At 41.1% G+C, this 22,506-nt stretch overlaps 1 protein-coding gene across 6 annotated transcripts in view; it reads right to left on the reverse strand.

Annotated features, from left to right (window-relative positions):
• TRAPPC9 (trafficking protein particle complex subunit 9) overlaps positions 1-22,506 on the reverse strand; it is a 526,641-nt gene that overhangs the window by 460,656 nt on the left and 43,479 nt on the right. For 4 of the 6 annotated variants that reach the window (XM_060127568.1, XM_060127565.1, XM_060127566.1 and 1 more), the window contains 2 exons: positions 19,486-19,614; positions 9,733-9,759 (listed from right to left, as the gene is read on the reverse strand). In XM_060127568.1, the coding sequence (XP_059983551.1) occupies positions 9,733-9,759; positions 19,486-19,614 (156 nt within the window). The remainder of the gene's footprint in view (positions 1-9,732; positions 9,760-19,485; positions 19,615-22,506) is intronic. The other 2 variants (XM_060127570.1, XM_060127569.1) reach the window with 1 other exon arrangement.

Here is a 22,506-nt window from a genome sequence, read left to right on the forward strand (position 1 = left end):
AAGGAAAACACCTACAGTAACAAACCCGAAATAATTAAGAAAATGGTAAGAGGAACATACATATAGATAATTACCTTAAATGTAAATGGATTAAATGCTCCAACCAAAAGACATAGACTGGCTGAATGGATACAAAAACAAGACCAGTACATATGCTGTCTACAAGACACCAACGTCAGACCTAGGGACACATACGCACTGAAAGTGAGGGGATGGAAAAAGATATTCCATGCAACTGGAAATCAAAAGAAAGCTGGAGGGCTTCCCTGGTGGCGCAGTGGTTGAGAGTCCACCTGCCAATGCAGGGGACACGAGTTCGTGCCCCGGTCCGGGAAGATCCCACATGCCGTGGAGCAGCTGGGCTCATGAGCCATGGCCGCTGAGCCTGCGCGTCCGGAGCCTGTGTTCTGCAACGGGAGAGGCCACAACAGTGAGAGGCCCGCGTACCACAAAAAAAAAAAAAAAGAAAGACTATTACAAAAGAGACAAAAAGAACACTGCATAATGATCAAGGGATCAATCCAAGAAGAAGATATAACAATTGTAAATATTTATGCACCCAACATAGGAGCACCTCAATACATAAGGCAAATGCTAACAGCCATAAAAGGGGAAAGCAACAGTAACACAACAGTAGGGGACTTTTAGCACCCCATTTTCACCAATGGACAGATCATCCAAAATGAAAATAAATAAGGAAACACAAGCTTTAAATGACACATTAAACAAGATGGACTTGGCTTCCCTGGTGGCACAGTGGTTGAGAGTCCGCCTGCTGATACAGGGGACGCGGGTTCCTGCCCCAGTCCAGGAGGATCCCACATGCCACAGAGTGGCTGGGTGCGGGAGCCATGGCCGTTGGGCCTGCACGTCCGGAGGCTGTGCTCCGCAGCAGGAGAGGCCGCGTCAGTGAGAGGCCCGCATACCACAAAAAAAAAAAAAAAAAAAACCAAGATGGACTTAATTGATACTTATAGGACATTCCATCCAAAAACAACAAAATACACTTTCTTCTCAAGTGCTCATAGAAAACTCTCCAGGCTGGATCATATCTTGGGTCACAAATCAAGCCTTGGTAAATTTAAGAAAATTGAACTCGTATCAAGTATCTTTTCCAACCACAACACTATGACACTAGACATCAATTACAGGAAAAAAAATCTGTAAAAAATACAAACACATGGAGGCTAAACAATACACTACTAAATAACCAAGAGATCACTGAAGAAATCAAAGAGGAAATCCAAAAATACCTAGAAACAAATGACAATGAAAACACGATGACCCAAAACCTATGGGATGCTGCAAAAGCAGTTCTAAGAGGGAAGTTTATAGCAATACAATCCTACCTCAGGAAACAAGAAACATCTCAAATAAACAAACTAACCTTACACCTAAAGCAATTACAGAAAGAAGAACAAAAAAACCCCAAAGTTAGCAGAAGGAAAGAAATCATAAAGATCAGATTAGAAATAAATGAAAAAGAAATGAAGGAAACAATAGCAAAGATCAATAAAACTAAAAGCTGGTTCTCTGAGTAGAAAAACAAAATTGATAAACCATTAGCCAAACTCATCAAGAAAAAAAGGGAGAAGACTCAAATCAACAGAATTAGAAATGAAAGAGGAGCAGTAACAACTGACACTGCAGAAATACAAAGGATCATAAGAGATTACTACAAGCAACTATATGCCAATAAAATGGACAACCTGGAAGAAATGGACACATTCTTAGAAAAGCACAACCTTCCGAGACTGAACCAGGAAGAAATAGAAAATATAAACAGACCAATCACAGGCACTGAAATTGAAACTGTGATTAAAAATCTTCCAACAAGGGGCTTCCCTAGTGGCGCAGTGGTTGAGAGTCTGCCTGCCGATGCAGGGGACACGGGTTTGTGCCCCGGTCCGGGAAGATCCCACATGCTGCGGAGCAGCTAGGCCCATAAGCCATGGCTGCTGAGCCTGCGCATCCGGAGCCTGTACTCCACTACAGGAGAAGCCACAACAGTAACAGGCCCACATACTGCAAAAAAAAGAAATATCTTCCAAAAAAAAAGCCCAGGACCAGATGGCTTCACAGGTGAATTCTATCAAACATTTAGAGAAGAGCTAACACCTATCCTTCTCAAACTCTTACAAAATATAGCAGAGGGAGGAACATACCCAAACCCATTCTATGAAGCCACCATTACCCTGATACCAAAACCAGACAAAGATGTCACAAAAAAAGAAAACTACAGGCCAATATCTCTGATGAACATAGATGCAAAACTCCCCAACAAAATACCAGGAAAGAGAATCCAACAGCACATTAAAAGGATCATACACCATGATCAAGTGGGGTTTATCCCAGGAATGCAAGGATTCTTCAATACACGCAAATCAATCAATGTGATACACCATATTAACATATAGAAGGATAAAAACCATATCATCTCAATAGATGCAGAAAAAGCTTTTGACAAAATTCTACACCTATTTATGATAAAAACTCTCCAGAAAGTAGGCATAGAGGGAACCTACCTCAACATAATAGAGGCCATATATGACAAATCCACAGCCAACACCGTTCTCCATGGTGAAAAACTGAAACCATTTCCTCTAAGATCAGGAACAAGACAAGGTTGCCCACTCTCACCACTGTTATTCAACATAGTTTTGGAAGTTTTAGCCACAGCAATCAGAGAAGAAAAAGAAATAAAAGGAATCCAAATCAGAAAAGAAGTAAAACTGTCACTGTTTGCAGATGACATGATACTATACATAGAAAATCATAAAGATGCCACCAGAAAACTACTAGAGCTAATCAATGAATTTGGTATAGTAGTAGGATACAAAATTAATGCACAGAAATCATTTGCATTCCTATACACTAATGATGAAAAATCTGAAAGAGAAGTTAAGGAAACACTCCCATTTACCACTGCAACAAGAAGAATAAAATACCTAGGAATAAACCTACCTAAGGAGACAAAAGATCTACATGCAGAAAACTATAAGACACTGATGAAAGAAATTAAAGATGATACAAACAGATGGAGAGATATACCATGTTCTTGGATTGGAAGAATCAACCTTGTGGAAATGACTATACATCCCAAAGCAATCTACAGATTCACTGCAATCCCTATCAAACTACCAATGGCATTTCTCACAGAACTAGAACAGAAAATTGCACAATTTGTATGGAAACACAGAAGACCCCGAATAGCCAAAGCAATCTTGAGAAAGGAAAACAGAGCTGGAGGAATCAGGCTCCCAGACTTCAGACTATACTACAAAGCTACATTAATCAAGACAGTATGGTACAGAAACAGAAATATAGATCAATGGAAAAGGATAGAAAGCCCAGAGATAAACCCACGCACATATGGTCACCTTATCTTTGATAAAGGAGGCAAGAATATACAATGGAGAAAAGACAGCCTCTTCAATAAGTGGGGCTGGGAAAACTGGACAGCTACATGTAAAAGAATGAAATTCGAACATTCCCTAACACCATACACAAAAATAAATTCAAAATGGATTAAAGACCTAAGTGTAAGGTCAGACACTATAAAACTCTTAGAGGAAAACACAGGCAGAACACTCTATGACATAAATCACAGCAAGATCCTTTTTGGCCCACCTCCTAGAGAAATGGAAATAAAAACAAAAAATGGGACCTAATGAAACTTAAAAGCTTTTGCACAGCAAAGGAAACCATAAACAAAACGAAAAGACAATCCTCAGAATGGTGTAAATATTTGCAAACGAGGCAACTGACAAAGGATTAATCGCCAAAATATACAAGCAGCTCATGCAGCCCAATATCAAAAAAAAAACAACCCCATCCAAAAATGGGAAGAAGACCTAAATAGACATTTCTCCAAAGAAGATATACAGATTGTCAACAAACACATGAAAAGATGCTCAACATCACTAATCATTAGAGTAATGGGAATCAAAACTACAATGAGGTAGCACCTCACACCGGTCAGAATGGCCGTCATCAAAAAATCTACAAACAATAAATGCTGGAGAGGGTGTGGAGAAAAGGGAACCCTCTTGCACTGTTGGTGGGAATGTAAATTGATACAGCCACTATGGAAAACAGTATGGAGGTTCCTTAAAGAACTAAAAATAGAACTACCATATGACCCAGCATTCCCACTACTGGGCATATACCCTGAGAAAACCATAATTCAAAAAGAGTCATGTACCACAATGTGCATTGCAGCTCTATTTACAATAGACAGGACATGGAAGCAACCTAAGTGTCCATTGACAGATGAATGGATAAAGAACGTGTGGCACATATATACAATGGAATATTACTCAACCATAAAAAGAAATGAAATTGAGTTATCCGTAGTGAGGTGGATGGACCTAGAGTCTGTCATACAGAGTGAAGTAAGTCAGAAAGAGAAAAAGAAATACTATATGCTAACACATATATATGGAATCAAAAAAAAAAAAAACAGAAAAAGGTTCTGAAGAACCTAGGGGCAGGACAGGAATAAAGACGCAGATATAGAGAATGGACTTGAGGACTCAAGGAGGGGGAAGGGTAAGCTGGGACAAAGTACGAGAGTGGCACTGACATATATACACTACCAAATGTAAGTGGGGAGCAGCTGTATAGCACAGGGAGATCAGCTCAGTGCTTTGTGTCCAACTAGAGGGGTTGGATAGGGAGGGTGGGAGGGAGACACAAGACGGAGTAGATATGGGGATATACGTATGCACTTAGCTGATTTCCTTTGTTATACAGAGGAAACTAACACACCATTGTAAAGCAATTATACTCCAATAAAGATATTTTTTAAAAAATGGATAGAGGATGTGAAAAGACATTTTTCAAGGAAATTGTACAAATGGCCTATAAGCACAGTGAAAAAGATGCTCAAGGGCTTCCGTGGTGGTGCAGTGCTTAAGAATCTGCCTGGCAGTGCAGGGGACACGGGTTCAAGCCCTGGTCCGGGAAGATTCCACATGCTGCAGAGCAACTAAGCCTGTGCACCACAGCTACTGAGCCTGCACTCTGGAGTCCCTGAGCCACAACTACTGAGCCTGTGTGCCACAACTACTGAAGCCCACACACCTAGAGCCCGTGCTCTGCAACAAGAGAAGCCACCACAATGAGAAGCTCGCTCACAGCAACAAAGAGTAGCCCCCTCTCGCCACAGCTAGAAAAAGCCTGCAGGCAGCAACGAAGACCCAACGCAGCCAGAAATAAATAAATAAATAAAATAATTTTTTAAAAAAGAAAAAGGGGGCTTCCCTGGTGGCGCAGTGGTTGAGAGTCCACCTGCCAATGCAGGGGACATGGGTTCGTGCCCCGGTCCGGGAAGATCTCACTTGCCACAGAGTGGCTGGGCCCGTGAGCCATGGCCACTGAGCCTGCGCGTCCGGAGCCTGTGCTCCGCTACAGAAGAGGCCACAAGTGAGAGGCCTGTGTACCAGAAAAAAAGAAAAAAAAGAAAAAGATGCTCATTATCAATAGCTATAAGGGAAATCAAATCAAAACTACAAGGACGCGGAGAAAACCATAATTTGAAAAGATACACACACCCCTATTGTTCATTGCTGCAGTATTTACAATAGCCCGGACATGGAAGCAACCTAAATGTCCCTCAACAGAGAATGGATAAAGAAGAGATGGTACAGGGCTTCCCTGGTGGCGCAGTGGTCGAGAGTCCGCCTGCCAATGCAGGGGACACGGGTTCATGCCCTGGTCCGGGAAGATCCCACGTGCCGTGGAGCGGTTGGGCCTGTGAGCCATGGCCGCTGAGCCTGCACATCCGGAGCCTGTGCTCCGCAACAGGAGAGGCCATGACAGTGAGAGGCCCGCGTACCGAAAAAAAAAAAAAGAGAGATGGTACATACAGACAATGGAATATTACTCAGCCGTAAAAAAAGATTGTAATAATGCCATTTGCAGCCACGTGGATGGATCTAGAGACTGTGATACTGAGTAAAGTCAGACACAGAAAGACAAATATCATATGATATTGCTTATATGTGGAATCTAAAAAAAGGGTACAAATGAACTTATTTACAAAACAGAAGTAGAGTCACAGATGTAGAAAACAAACTTATGGTTACCAGGGAATGTGGGGGGAGGGATAAATTGGGAGACTGGGATTGACATATACACACTACTATATATATAAAATAGATAACTAAAAAGAACCTACTGTGTAGCACAGGGAACTATACTCAATACTCCGTAATGGCCTATATGGGAAAAGAATCTTAAAAAAAGAGTGGGTATATGCATATGGGTAACTGATTCACTTTGCTGTACACCCGAAACTAACACAACATTGTAAATCAACTATAATCCAATAAAAATTTTTAAAAAAGAAAAAAATATATACATTATGGCAAACTTTTATGATATTTTAACATTAGTAAATATACACAAATACAAATAAAAATTCTATTTCCATTTTAAAAGACAACAAAAAAAACTACAAGGAGAAACCACTTCACCCTCACTGGAACAGCTATAATCAAAAAGATGGTAACACCCTGACCTGGGGCTCCAGGAGCCCCGAGGGCGGTTGCATGAGGCTGGCTGGGAGGGAAGACTTGGCCTGGCTCTGTCCCACTCCACTCTGAGCCTCCTCGTCGACTGGGTTTAGATGGCTCCCGCAAAGAAGGCTGGCAAGAAGAAGGGCCAGTCTGCCGTCAACGAGGTGACGACCAGAAAATACACTCTCAACGTTCACCAAGAGCGTCCCTGGAGTGGGTTTCAAGAAGCGTGCCCCTCGGGCACTCAAAGAAATCCGGAAATTTGCCATGAAGGAGATGGGAACTCCAGATGTGCGCGTCGACACCAGGCTCCACAAAGCTGTCTGCGCCAAAGGAATAAGGGATGTCCCGTATTGTATCCATGTGCAGCTGTCCAGAAACATAAGGAAGATGAAGACGCACCAGACAAGCTCTGTACGTTGGTTACCATGTACCTGCCACCATTATCAAAAACCTAAAGACAGTTAATGTGGATGAGAACTAACTGCTGATTGTTAAGCAAAGTTATAGAACTGCCAAAACAAAAGAAAAGTGAATAACAAGCATTGATGAGGACATAGAGAAACTGGAACTCTCATACACTGCTGCTGAGGAAGTAAAACAGCACAACCGCTTTGGAAAACAATCTGGCAGTTCCTCAAATAGTTAAACATTTAGTTACCGTATGACCCTGTAATCCTAATTCCTAGGCATATACATGAGAGAACTGAAAACATACGTCCACATAAAAACATATACGAATGTTAACAGCACCATTACTCATAACAGCCAAAAAGTAGAAACAACCCAAATGTCCATCAGCTGAAGAAGGGGTAAACAAAAAGTGGTCTATCCATATGGTGAAATATTATTCAGCAAAAACAAAACGTGAAGTACTGATCCGTGATACAACACGGACAAACCTTGAAAACATTATGCTAAGTGAAAGAAGTCGGTCATAAAAGACTACAAGCTGTATGACTCCATTTATACGAAATGCCCAGAACAGGCAAATCCAGAGACAGAAGAGTGGTTGCCTGGGGCTGGGGGAGGATGGGGGAAATGGGTGGTGACTGATAATCTGTACGGGGCTTCTTGCTGGGGTGATGAAAATGTCCAAGATTGATGGTGATACACAACTCTGGTCATAGAGTAAAAACCTCTGTATATTTTAATGGGTAAGTTGTATTAAAACTGTTAAGAAAAAAAAGCACCTCGGACCAGTGCCTTCACGTAGTAAGTGCAAATTGCTAATTTTCATTATAGGAAGAAGAAACTCCTGTCAACATTAAAATGGGAAAAGCAAATTTGAGTTAACTGAAATTGGACAAAAGATCACTTCACTTGAAACAGCTGTTGAATGTACATGCAACATTCAGAAATGACAAGAAACAACAGTGTGACACGAAGAAGCATTCTGTTTCAAATGCCCATCAAGGGCTCGGAAGCTGAGCTGCTAGAAGTGATTGGAGAAGCTCTTCCGGAGACGGTCAAACTCCTCCTTCTGGCCTTTGAAATGGTTGTGGGGAAAGCAGGCAGCAAAAACTCTGAAACAGTTTCCTTCAAATAATTTATCCATTTAAAGTTCAAAAATAAAATGAAAGTGATACAATTTCGTGCTGGGTTTTCTATAGAGCCGAACAATTTTGCCACCCCCGAGAGAACACTAGCAGAGCCTAAGGAGAGTCACAGCACACTGCTCCCAGGAGTCGTGAAGTGATTCCCCACCAACACATGTGCCAGGGTTTAAAGGGCAGAGAAGAAGAGACTAATGTCTGAAAGGCAGATGAGACATTGGCAAGTGAAGAGAAGGCTGCGGCCAGTCCTGGGACGAGCCCTGTGAGCAGAGGCTAGAAGGGCTCCAGGTGAACTGGTTGGGGGGGGGGGGTGCGGGCGGACAGAATCTCAACTCTCTCCTTGCTCTCCCTCGGGGAAGAAGATAGAGTTTGCATGCTTCTCACTTGGAACCGTAATAGAGGGCGTCCTGGGATGCCAAACCCTGGCTCTGCGTCCTTTCCTGCCAGTCTCACCCTCTCCCTGAACAGAAGCCCCACAGAACCACCCTGACTTCACTCCCAGCACTCGAAACTCAATTTCAGCTCTATACAACCTTATTTTGAAAAGTTTCAGAAATAAAAAATATTATATTCTTTTTTTAATCTCAACATATGACTGATTTTTCTGACAGCTCTAAGCTACTTCTACTTGGTAGAAGCACCTAATTCTCCTGCAAGGGAATCCCGTACTTTCCATCAGGCATAACTAGCCAGTCTGGGCTCGTTAACTTCTATTGCTCAAATACCAATACATCTAACACTGATTTCATCGTTCATCAGTTTTGGATGGGAGGTGAGGGAGTATCATTCAGTTCCTCAGCCCACCCTCAACTGCTTTCTCATCAGCAACTCAGGTCTCCTAAAAACAAAGCAAAACATTTGTTTTCCTTCCTCTAGGAAGGAAAACACTTTCCACAAGCTCCATCAGGAAACGTCAGCCTAGAGAAAGAATGCAACACAAATGTTAAAACAAAAATCTACAAACCTGAAGCAATTTCATTTCAAACTCAAGATACACAATGAGATGAAAGTAAACGTGTTGGTCACAAAGCATGTGTAAGCATGACCATCTGATTTCCATCCTTCAAAGGAAGGGAGGGTTTTCATTTTTTATTATTATTCTTTGTCATTGTCCGATTAAGGCAGAAAACAGTAGAGCTCATTACAAAATAATTAAGCACTGCAATAAAAGAGTTTTTTGCTGTATGAATTACAGAAGGCATTAAGAGGGGAAAGGAAAACCCACCTCTGTGAAAAATGCAAAATGTCTTTCCCTGTTAAGAACACACATACAAAATGCAACAGAGAATTCAAATTCACACTGAGAGGAGCATAAGCCACAGCATCAGAGCAGAGTCGTTACTATGAGTAAATTCGAAATTAACTGGACAGGCATGCTCAATGCATTCAGAGAATTTTAAAAGCACACTGCAAATCATCCACTTAACCATGCTAGAGGAAGAATTTCCCTCTTCGACAAACAACATAAATCAATAGGGTGCCCCATGAAACAAGGAACAAACAACAATCAGGTTTGTAACAGTTCTGATTTAAAGTTACTTAAATCAGTATGTTCCAAAGATCGTAATCCAGAAATTTTAACCATTCATTCACACCACCATGAAACAAGCACTTAAAAAAATAACCAAAAGAAACTAAGCACATAGATCATGTACCTGGATCAATGAGAACTTCTTGTGCCCCTGGAAGAAAGAACAGATTATGGTCTTTTATTTGAAAAACAAAACTACTTTTAAAAATAACTGCTAAATCACATTTCATAATTCACATAGCCTCAAAAAATATGAGACACTTGTATCTGATCAGAAAAGCAATTCTGAGCAACAGTATGTTACAATTCAGTGCCTTTATGCTTTAGAAGGAAAAAAAGAGAAGAAAAACTATTTCTCATATCCTGCACAAACTGCAAAGTGCTTCCCTATCTCTCTCCCTTCCCACTTTCCAAGCTTATACTCCCTAACTCTTCTGAAACAAGTATGAGAATTTCTTATTCCCACAAATAAGCCAAGTGCCAGAAGAATATCAATTTATTTGTATAAATATACGCCCACACCTTAGCCTGAAGAAGAAAGGTATCAGAAGGCTATATGGAACTTATTTCTCCTTCCTAAAATCACACGCGCGTGCGCACACACACCCACACACACACACATTCACACAGACACAGACACACATACACACTGATTTACTGGACATTTCACAAGCTAAGGATTTCCAACTTCTAGAAGGTAGCTCTGTAGTTAGTTTACAACACAAAACACTTAACTTCATTATTATCAAGAAGCTTTTGAAAGCCTTGATCATCTATTAAACCATGCAAATATCAACGAGACCCAATTAGCCTTCTCTATAGAATGTAATTTCCCATGATGGCAAAACACACCCTAAGAGGAACTGGGTTCAAGAGTCCTGCTTATCATTAGCTATGATCTTTTTTTTTTTTTTTTTTTTTTTTTTGCGGTACGCGGGCCTCTCACTGTTGTGGCCTCTCCCGTTGCGGAGCACAGGCTCCGGACGTGCAGGCTCAGCGGCCATGGCTCACGGGCCCAGCCGCTCCGCGGCATGTGGGATCTTCCCGGACCGGGGCATGAACCCACGTCCCCTGCATCGGCAGGCGGACTCTCAACCACTGCGCCACCTGGGAAGCCCAGCTATGATCATTTTTAAACATGTTAACAAGATTCAGAAAGGTATGTCCCAATAACATATATTCTTACTGAAATAGCATGTTTTCAATCGTCCATAGAGAATAGGTCCCATGATGCTACTTAAGAGCTACTCTGTGTACTGCAATCTCCATTTTTACATGCAGACTAAAACTCACTGCCATCTAGAAGCCACGATTATACTAAAGAACAGGTGCTTCCTACTGGATACTGACTACATGCCAAACACAATGCTTGACAACCATCATGTGTGATTGTCAGGGCAACCCTACGAGGTAGATGAGGATGAGAAAGCCTGCGGGGCGGATGCGGAGCCAGGGATGCGGCACCATCACACACTCCACAACATGCCCACGACGAGTGCTGACGGATCTGCACTGAGGGGACACTGAGCTGTGTGGAACCTTGGGGGATGTGAGATTTCCAGATAGTGCTAAAAACATCCTGTTCAGTGAAAAACCTGGTCAAATATGTTATACTGTGCCTCGTCCTTTGAATAGGGAACATGAATGAGACTTTTTCGATGCCTCAGAGTCATAATCACAATCATCAATTACTCGACCTCTTAGGGCGTCCAGGGATGAACCGGGCCCCATGCTAAGTACACTGAGATTGCAGAGCTTTTAAGGTTGTTTAATGAAGCTTGTAAAAATCTTTCTGTCTCAAGCCTCACACAGGCGGTCAACTATCACTTCTCACTGGTGTGGATGTATTAATACCACCTGAAACGATCCTTTTCTGCCTATTAAGCTAATCCATCTAATCCAGTCTTTTCGACCAGCAAAGAACAAGCTCAACCACAACAAATGGACAGCTTTTACCAAATGAACTTTAACGTCTAATTGGACTCCCTGGAAGCCCTTTCCTTTTATTAAACCCACTTCTAGGTACGCAACAGTCTACTGACCAGTCGACTTTGCTATCTGATTATCTGGCCTACTCAGAAGGCTTCTCACCTCATTGTGTGTGTGAGGGGGTGGGGAGATAATAATTGGTGCTGTCTGAAGAAATCACAGTGAGAAAAAGGAGCACCCTCCAGCCAGGTCTCCACAGACAGGAGTACCTCAATGTGCTCAGAAATGATATCATCAGCATCATCAGCCTCCAATGGACTGATTTCACATTAACCAAATTCATAAGAGATTGGTGTAAGAAAGTCAGAGGCTGGGACTTCCCTTCCACGCTCCCAATACAGAGGGCACGGGTTCGATCCCTGGTCGGGGAACTAAGATCATGCATGCCGCAGGGTGTGACCAAAAGAAAAGAAAAAAGAAACAGAGGTTTAACTTATTAATGTAACAGGAGACATAAAATTATCGATCAGACTAAAATATCGGAGTTCAACAATCAGCATATTTTCTCTCCAACGACCCAATCATGGGCAGGAGGCCACATGGCAAGCATGGACAGATGCAGAGCAAGAGGGATTTCCTAGATTAACTTATGGACTAAATTTCTGTTACAGGGACAGACCTGCTGCCTAGACCACAATGAATGCTGGTCACGGTGCATGGACGGTGGCCGAGGCACAGCTGTGAACACTTGTGTAACTCTCCCTTTCCCACCCTTTCCAGGCCGATGAATGGACAGATGTACAAGAGATCCACAGACAGGCTGATACCTCTAAAAACCCAAAGCCCATCTCCCTTCCCACTTTCCAAGCTTATACTCCCTAACTCTTCTGAAACAAGTATGAGAATTTCTTATTCCCACAAATAAGCCAAGTGACAGAAGAATATCAATTTATTTGTATAAATATACGCCCACACCTTAGCCTGAAGAAGAAAGGTATCAGAAGGCTATATGGAACTTATTTCTCCTTCCTAAAATCACACGCGCGTGCGCACACACACCCACACACACACACATTCACACAGACACAGACACACATACACACTGATTTACTGGACATTTCACACGCTAAGGATTTCCAACTTCTAGAAGGTAGCTCTGTAGTTAGTTTACAACACAAAACACTTAACTTCATTATTATCAAGAAGCTTTTGAAAGCCTTGATCATCTATTAAACCATGCAAATATCAACGAGACCCAATTAGCCTTCTCTATAGAATGTAATTTCCCATGATGGCAAAACACACCCTAAGAGGAACTGGGTTCAAGAGTCCTGCTTATCATTAGCTATGACTGCCAGGGTTTAAATACCAGCTCTGCCACTTACTAGCTCTGTGACCTTGGTCAAATTACTTACCCTCTCTGTGCCTCAATTTCCACATCTGTAAAGTTGGGAAAATAATCAAACCTACCTCACTTGGCTGTTGTGAGGATCAAAGGATTAAATTAGTTTCTGCAAAGTGCCTAGAAAAGTATGCAGCACATTTTAGGTGCCCAACAAATGTTAACTATGAAGCATGCCCCGCCTGTCTCCCTTCTAATCATCTTTAATGTTTCCTTGCTAGTTTAAGTCACAGAGGACATCCTTATTTCCCTATTTATAAACTCCTGGGGAGCACCCTTCTGTTCCACTCCACGACCTGTTCAAACTGAGGGAGGGGACGCTTCCTCCCCACTCCTCTGGGCCATGAGGAGGGCTTCTCCCTCAACACTCCTGACCCCTGGCCCACGGCTAGCCCTCCTCGCACAAATGGAGTGAGGAGTGGGCTCAGGGAGTCTGGGAGACAAGTGGGGCACGGGAAACCATTCTTCCCCCCCGGGTGCTGGCCACCCTCAGGAAGCACCCAGGATGCTCAGCGTTGTGACATGACAGCCCTGAGCATGACGGAGACAGGTCCCCTCATAGGAAGGCCCACTGTGGCCCAGAACTGCCTGCGACTGCGTGAGTCTCTCTAGTTCCGGGATACAGTATTAAGACACCCATTTCCCTGAAGCCCTAAAGTTCACGGAGAATGTGGCTTTACCAGTAACAAAGGAGACGTTTAGCTCCCGCTGCCTACTCTCTCGTCTCATCTCTCAGTTGGCTGGTGGAGAAAAGAAGAGTGTAATTACTGGGCCCACTTAAGCCCCAACATATACTAATTAGCCAAAAATTCTGTGGCTTAACGTTCAGGGTGACTGTATACCAGCCCTAATTCTGAGGCTGCTGCTAAATTATGAGTACAGGAAGTACTGAACCTCTTCAAATATTTTACTCATTTCTTAATTGGATCTTTTGTCATAAAACCAGCTTTTTCTATTTTAATTCCTTAGTAATTGCTAAAGACTATATAAAATGATGGCTTCATACAAAACAATAGCTAAGGGTTTGAGCTCTTTTGAGATAACCACTGTGCTAAACACTTTACATAATTTCTGATTCTCACAATTCTACAAAGCAGATATTAGCGTCCCTATTTTACAGACAAGGGAAAAACTCAGAAAGAACTGACTCAAGTTCGCATGGCTAAGTGGTAGCATGTGCGTTCAAAGCCAAGTCAAAAAACTACGCTCCTTCATACAGCAACCAAATCACCTCCCACTAATTAACGCACAGCAGTGGGTTCAATACTCAGGGAGTTCAATACGTTTTTCAGCTTTAAGGTGCTCCAGGGACCACTTCTATCTGTTTTATAAAATCATGGCTCACTGGTTTCTAATACTGGAAGAAAAGTACAATTTCACCATTGTTTGCACAGCAAGTCTGAAATTTTCACACTGAGATGACAGAATAAAAATAAGATATAACTAGAATAATTTGTCCAGGTATCCAGACATAATGGACATTGTGCTATCCTGAAGCACTAAACAAAGAAGTCAAATTAAAGGAACGTGGGCTAAGTCGTCTTCCACAAACAGGAAAATTAAGACTTTTAAAAGGTGCAACAGCGCCACCTATGGCCCAAAAGGCTGTCCAGGTTGCTGTAAAAGACACAACACATAAATTGCCTGTATAATAAGAAACGATCAGTAAGGTTTTTAAAAATAGGATGCTCAGAGCCTATAACTAAAAGCTTATCTAGCTCATAACTGAATTCTGCTTCAGGGAAGGGAGTGGTATTCAGTATGTAATCTGAAATTGTTAACACTCCTGAATATAAACAAAAGACATGGGCTCATGGAAACTAATCTTAGAAGAAGGAATCCAGTCCAGTCTCTTCATTTTACAGACAGGGAGACTGAGACCCAGGATCCATCCTTCTAGCAATCAGCAGCAAAGCTCTCCTAGTCCTTTTGTTTTACACTAGCTAGCTGTACTAGCTCTATATTCATAAAAGTCATGTCTTCATGTTTCCAACATTAGATAATCTGTGTCTTGCAAAATACTTCCCAAAGAGCATTTAACTACAAATCATACAATTTTCTTGAAATACAAAACACTTATTTATATATTAAAATAAAGAGGGAGGGGATATGGCGATATACGTATACATATAGCTGATTCACTTTGTTATGCAGCAGAAACTAACACAACATTGTAAAGCAATTATACTCCGATAAAGATGTTAAAAAATAAAAAATTTTAAAATTTAAAAGTAATTTAAAAATAATAAATAAATAAAATAGCATGAGCTCCACTTTTTTTTTTTTTTGCAGTATGCAGGCCTCTCACTGTTGTGGCCTCTCCCGTTGCAGAGCACAGGCTCCAGACACGCAGGCTCAGCGGCCATGGCTCACAGGCCCAGCCACTCCGTGGCATGTGGGATCTTCCCAGACCGGGGCACAAACCCGCGTCCCCTGCATCGGCAGGTGGACTCAACCACTGCGCCACCAGGGAAGCCCTGAGCTCCACTTCTATTCCCTCTATAAAGGAAAAGTGACAGATGTCAAATCAACGTTTTGATTATTTACCTCCCCCAGCAGCAGAAATACCTCAATCAAAAAAAAAGCAGCATTCTCTTAGCATCAACAAGGCAATTCCTTAAAAGATACCATTCCGTTTTTATGTTGTAAGAGGACACATGACCCACCGCCATGATGATGCTCAGATCTGGATTGTGTAAACTGTCAACACGTCATTAAATGTACAGCTCTCTTGTCTCAAAAAACTCATATAACTGTGCCTTGACTTCTAACAGGCAGAATTGTTCTCAGAGCTTTCTGAGATGCTCTTCCCAGGTTTTATAAAATCCTCAAATTTGGCTTGAATAAAATTCTCCATTTTCTTTCTTAAAAAATAAATAAATAAAACCTATTAAGGGTACAGGAAAAAAATCAAAACTTTCTTCAATCACAAAAGAGATAAGCTTATTCTCTGCAAATAATCAATACTGATTTTTCTAAACGTAAAGGCTGTGGTCAAATTCCTAGCAATTTAAAGGTTCTAGTGGATGATTACAAGCCAATATGATTTCTGAGTTGTAAAAATATACGTTCTGTACAAACAATCTTCAAGTTCTTCAGCTGAAGACACTTTAGATAGTCCCTATCTTACTAGGATGACACTCTCATCAAAACTTCATACTGCACTAAAAAAAGTAACCGAATCCTTATCGCTTTAAGTCATATTCATATATATCACATGTATATACACACTGAATATGCATCATAAATAAACCACCCTCTTCAGTATTCAGAGCTGATCCTTCTAAACTATCTGTCATTGTGACAGCAAATTTTTACTGAGAATCTCTTGGGTGCTTTGTGCAAGGTATCTAACTCAGTCAGACTAGGTAAATAACATTATTCAAATTTCACAAATGAGGAAATATATACTTAAACCATAAAAACCAACTTAACATATTCATCATAAGGAAAGAAAAGAGTAGAGATTTTTATTTTCTCTCAATTTTCAGTGGCTTGATCTTTTCTTCCGTACTGAAGACTACATAAAAGCAGTTCAGTCTCTACAACTTTTTCTCTCGACAAGCCTCACTAGAGAAGAACAAGCGGTAAGTCATTAGCAATGGTTGGATCTTCAAAGCTCACTTCTCTTTTGCACTGTAATCATTTTTTATGGAGTTTTTTAGTGCTTCCAGAGTTAAAATAAAAAATACTAACTCTATAGGTCATTAGCTGAGAATAAAACATTTGTGAAAATGTACAATGTTAATCTATGCCACTCTGTCTCGTATTCTCACTGATACCTCTTCTTTTATGGCCTCATCAGGTTGAGATCACTAAAATCAGTCACTTATGAACTCATAGGAGTTTGGGAAACCAGTCAACGGGAGGCTGATTAGAGGAGCAATTAAGGATGCCTACTGTGCAGTCACCCCAGCCTGGCTCCAGCCCCGAGTCTGCCGCTGCCAGTTGCGTGATTTGGGGCAAGTTACCCCATCTCTTTAAACCTCAATCCCTCACCTGCAAGAAGGAGTTACTGATAACTACCCTCAAATACCTGCTATGAGGTAAAACGTAAGGAAAGCATTTAGCACAGCCTGGCCTAGGGTAGATGCCAAATCATTCATAGCTATTTCAATAATTAGGGATGATAACGCTTACTATTAATAAATTAAGCTAGTCCAAAAAGTACCAATAACCATAAAGGAGAAACATTTGTAAGTCAACAAGCATTTCCTTTTGGATTGATTGCAGAATGTCCTATTGATTTTTTAATAAACCAAGTTTTGAATAACCTTGAATACTCTGAATACTAAGAAAGTGTAGTTTTTTTAAAAAAATTTAAACAAAAGGAGAATTAAAGCAAAAAGACATAGGGAGTACAGAATTCTTTTTTGAAACTAAATTCAGTTTTAAGAGAGGGGAAAATTCCCTTTTTTCAGAGGAAATCTTGAAAACTACGTAAAGGGGATCTGAGATATCTAGAGTCTTTTAACAGTATTCATGAATTCATATTACCAAGTCTTAAAACTACTTGACAATCAACAATAATAATACTGATAACAGTAATGGCTGCTAACATTTATCCAGCACCGGCTGGGACTGTTGTAGGTCCTTTATATGTGTATCTCATGCAGCCTTCACAAGAACCCTCCAAGGTAAGTACAGTTATTATCTCCCCCACTTCACAAATAAGGAAATTGAGGCACAGAGAGATTAAACTTGCTCCAGGTCACATGGGCATTAAATGACATCTGTAGCCTGCTATTTTGCTGGTGAAAAAGGAACCTGAGATATAAATTCAAGGGAGAATGTTAAATAATCCGTTTGTCTGGTCTTCACCTCAAAGAGTAGATACCATAAATTCCTGATGTGAGATGAGGCTGCCACTGCAAACTGACTAATCTTGAAATTGATATCCAAGATGAAGCAACATATATACTCATGATAGCAAATCCGTTCATGGCTCGGGACCCTTTAATGCCTGAAAGGCGGTAAAATCATTTCCAATCTAAATGCCATCAGCGCTGCTCTTTCAGCTCTCATCCAAGCTTCACTGGATGTTCTTCTCCACAGACTGTCTTCAACAGTAAAAAGTTCTCAAGTGTTTCACACTACGCACAGCTAAATAAAGCCACTTCTCTACTGCAGACGGAGCCCTTTTTCAGGCCTAAAACTTGCTTTGCCTATCTTCAGCAAAGGCAGAAAGTGAAGCATCGCCCTACAAAGGCTCCAGAGTCTCACTAAGCCCATGAGTAGAACAGTCTCAACATTTTATAACTCTTCAAGTAGCAGGGAAAGAATAAAACAAAACCACCTTCAACAAAAGGCCCCCAGAGAGAGAGCAGACTTCCTTCTAAGGAGAAGATAAACAGCTGTCACCTGTGTGTTGGATATTTTAGCACTTGGGCCGCTGGAGCAAGGGGACAAGAGGACTTGAAATGCTGGAATCTCATAGCAGAGACAGCAGTTACAACAACACGGGATAAACACAGGTGGTGAGCACCGACGGGAGGCATCTCAAGTCAAAACTGAAGCCCAGGAGAGCAGGGAGCAGAGATATCCCAGTCTGAGGACTTTCTCTATCACTTCTCAGCCTGCTTTACTTTCCTCTCCAATAACTGAGACCCCACTAAAACCGTTAGGAACGGTCTGCTGAAGGAAGATAAAACATCTTCAAGGACCACCAGAGATTCATCTAAGCAGTTCTACAAAGAATGCACCCAGATTCAGACTGAGTGGCTACACTGACTGGCGCATAGAGGTGGTCTCTGCAGTCTTTGCTGGTGACGGGGATGGTATAATTCAGGGGAAAAAGACATTGAAGGCATTTCCGCATCCAATACACATCAACGGCCGTGGGCCTTCTCTTTGGGGGGAAAAAATCCGTAAAAATCTCATGGTTCAAAAAACACCTAGTAGTTTTGTGTATAGCCTTGATCTCTGCATTCTTTGCTATTATCTTTGTGACCTATGCGGTATGACAACCACATCCTGAACATTTAAGGCAAATTCACTTATTAAGGGTCAAAAGGGTCAAGTTCATTCAACAAGCATTTGTGGTTCTGCTCCTCCAAAGATGCATTTTTACTCTTCACAGGTGCTAACAAACATGAGGAAATCAAACTTCACGCATTAAGAGAACTTCATCAACCAGAAAAAGAAGAAACAGCTCCCCGGGCCCTGAATTAGCTGTTAAAATTGACATCTGGGACTAACTTCACCAAACACACAGAAATTATGACAAGGGCCCAGACAGAGAACTTCAAAGACAGCCTACCATGAAATTTTATGCAACTGGTCCAGAAATCAACCCATCATTGTAATCCATTAATATCATTTGATAAGACTCAATAAGATCAATACATATTCAATAGAATCAGAAGACAACGTCTCACGTGCAGGATTTCTTTTTTTTTTTTTTTACGTGCAGGATTTCTGACTCAACGGATTTTATATTTTATTTAAACATTACTCAACCTTCACTCAGAGGGAACAGTAATAGATTACTCCTGCTTGCTTAAAGACTGTAACTGAGTCTAGGATGGAGGCAAGAGCAGAGCTTACCTGGTCGATGTCTGTTGGCTGCTTCAGCAGGAAGTGAGCTACCCTGGACCCTTCGAGCTCCAGTTTTACCACCAGTTCCACCAGGATAGTGATAGATGACAGAAGCTGAACATAACCCTTCAAGGGCAGCTGGGCATTAAAATAAAAGTTCAATTAATAAAGTTAGTGGCCCATCCTTAGCAAAAATTGCAGTGACTAAGAATGATCTGAACGGCTTGATGATGTGGAAATGCCAATTTTTCCACAAAACAGAGATCAAACCTACAGATCACTGGTTTTGTTACAAACAGGAACATGGCCCCTACTATGTTTTGCAGGCCCGTGTCAAAGCTGGCAGCGCAGAAAACTCTCGCGACGCTCAACGTTTCTCTGAGGGGCTGAGCACATGTGAGACAGGCTGTTCATTCATTCATTTAACCAACAGTTTAGTTCACACTGTGTGGCAGGCTCTGTGCCAGATGCTGACACTGCAGACAGATGAAGCAGCGCCCTGGATCGAAAATACTTTTAAAATCATACCACTGGAAGAAGGACCAGAATACCTATCCCCATCACTCACCCGGAATGCATCTATCCCATTTCGAGCAAACCTAGCAGGCCTGTCTCCTTCTCAAAGGCAGCCACACTGAGTTGCGGCAACTTTTCATTCTTCTATCACTGGCAGTTAAACCCTAAGAACCTTGGGCTATGCTACTCGCCTCACAAGTCGTACTGCAGTGTTCATCTTTACCCAGTAGCTCAGTGGTTCTCAAACTTTTTGGTCTTAGAACTCCTTCACGCTGAAAAATCACTAAGGACCACAATAAAGAGCGCTTTTTTTGTGCAGGTTACATCTACAGATATTTACCATGCTCGAAAATAGAACTAGAAGAGGATTTAAATATTTATGTGTTCCTTCCTTTTAAAACAATAATAAGCCCATAACATGTTAACTTTTTTTTAATATCTTTATTGGAGTATAATTGCTCCACAATGTTGCATTAGTTTCTGCTGACTAACAAAGTGAATCGGCTATATGCATACGTATATCCCCATACCCCCTCCCTCTTGCGTCTCCCTCCCACTCTCCCTATCCCACCCCTCTAGGTGGTCACAAAGCACCTAGCTGATCTCCCTGTGCTATGCGGCTGCTTCCCACTAGCTGTCTATTTTACATTTGGTAGCGTATATATGTCAATGCTATTCTCTCACTTCACCCCAGCTTACCCTTCCCCCTCTACGTGTCCTCAAGTCTACTCTCTACGTCTGAGTTTTTATCCTGTCCTGCCCCTAGGTTCATAAGAACCACTTTTTTTTAAGATTCCATATATATATTAACATATCGTATTTTTTTTTCTCTTTCTGACTTACTTCACTGTCTATGACAGACTCTAGGTTCCTCCACCTAACTACAAATAACTCAATTTCATTTCTTTTTATGGTTGACTAATATTCCATTGTATATATGTGCCACACCTGCTTTATCCATTCATCCGTCAAAGGAAAGTTAGGTTGCTTCCATGTCCTGGTTATTGTAAACAGTGCTGTAATGAACACTGTGGTACATGACTCTTTTTGAATTATGGTTTTCTCAGGGTATATGCCCAGTAGTGGGATTACTGGGTCGTATGGTAGTTCCATTTTTAGTTCTTTAAGGAACCTCCATACTGTTCTCCATAGTGGCTGCATCAATTTACATTCCCACCAACAGTGCAAGAGGGTTCCCTTTTCTCCACACCCTCTCCAGCATTTATTGTTTGTAGATTTTTGATGATGGCCATTATGACCGGTGTGAGGTGATACCTCATTGTAGTTTTGATTCCTATTTCTCTAATGATTAGTGATGTTGAGCATGCTTTCATGTGTTTGCTGGCAATCTGTATATCTTCTTTGGAGAAATGTCTATTTAGGTCTTCTGCCCATTTTTGGATGGGGTAGTTTGTTTTTTTGATATTGAGCTGCATGAGTTGCTTGTATATTTTGGAGATTAATCCTTTGTCAGTTGCTTCATTTATTAATATTTTCTCCCATTCTGAGGATTGTCTTTTCATCTTCTTTATGGTTTCCTTTGCTGTGCAAAAGCTTTTAAGTTTCATTAGGTCCCATTTGTTTACTTTTGTTTTTATTTCCATTTCTCTAGGAGATGGGCCAAAAAGGATCTTGCTGTGATTATGTCATAAGGTGTTCTGCCTATGTTTTCCTCTAAGAATTTCATAGTATCTGGCCTTACATTTAGGTCTTTAATCCATTTTGAGTTTATTTTTTTGTATGGTGTTAGGGAGTGTTCGAATTTCATCCTTTTACATGTAGCTGTCCAGTTTTCCCAGCACCACTTATTGAAGAGGCTGTCTTTTCTCCACTGTATATTCTTGCCTCCTTTATCAAAGATAAGGTGACCATATGTGTTGGGTTTATCTCTGGGCTTTCTATCCTGTTCCATTGATCTATATTTCTGTTTCTGTGCCAGTACCATACTGTCTTGATTAATGTAGCTTTGTAGTATAGTCTGAGGTCTGGGAGCCTGATTCCTCCAGCTCTGTTTTCCTTTCTCAAGATTGCTTTGGCTATTCGGGGTCTTTTGTGTTTCCATACAAATTGTGTAATTTTTTGTTCTAGTTCTGTGACAAATGCCATTGGTAGTTTGATAGGGATTGCAGTGAATCTGTAGATTGCTTTGGGATGTATAGTCATTTTCACAATGTTGATTCTTCCAACCCAAGAACATGGTATATCTCTCCATCTGTTTGTGTCATCTTTAATTTCTTTCATCAGTGTCTTATAGTTTTCTGCATACAGGTCTTTTGTCTCCTTAGGTAGGTTTATTCCTAGGTATTTTATTCTTCTTGTTGCAATGGTAAATGGGAGTGTTTCCTTAACTTCTCTTTCAGACTTTTCATCATTAGTGTGTAGGAATGCAAGTGATTTCTGTGCATTAATTTTGTATCCTACTACTCTACCAAATTCATTCATTAGCTCTAGTAGTTTTCTGGTAGCATCTTTAGGATTCTCTATGTATAGTATCATGTCATCTGCAAACAGTGA

Source organism: Lagenorhynchus albirostris, chromosome 17 (assembly GCF_949774975.1).
Source record: "Lagenorhynchus albirostris chromosome 17, mLagAlb1.1, whole genome shotgun sequence".
NCBI lineage: Eukaryota > Metazoa > Chordata > Mammalia > Artiodactyla > Delphinidae > Lagenorhynchus > Lagenorhynchus albirostris.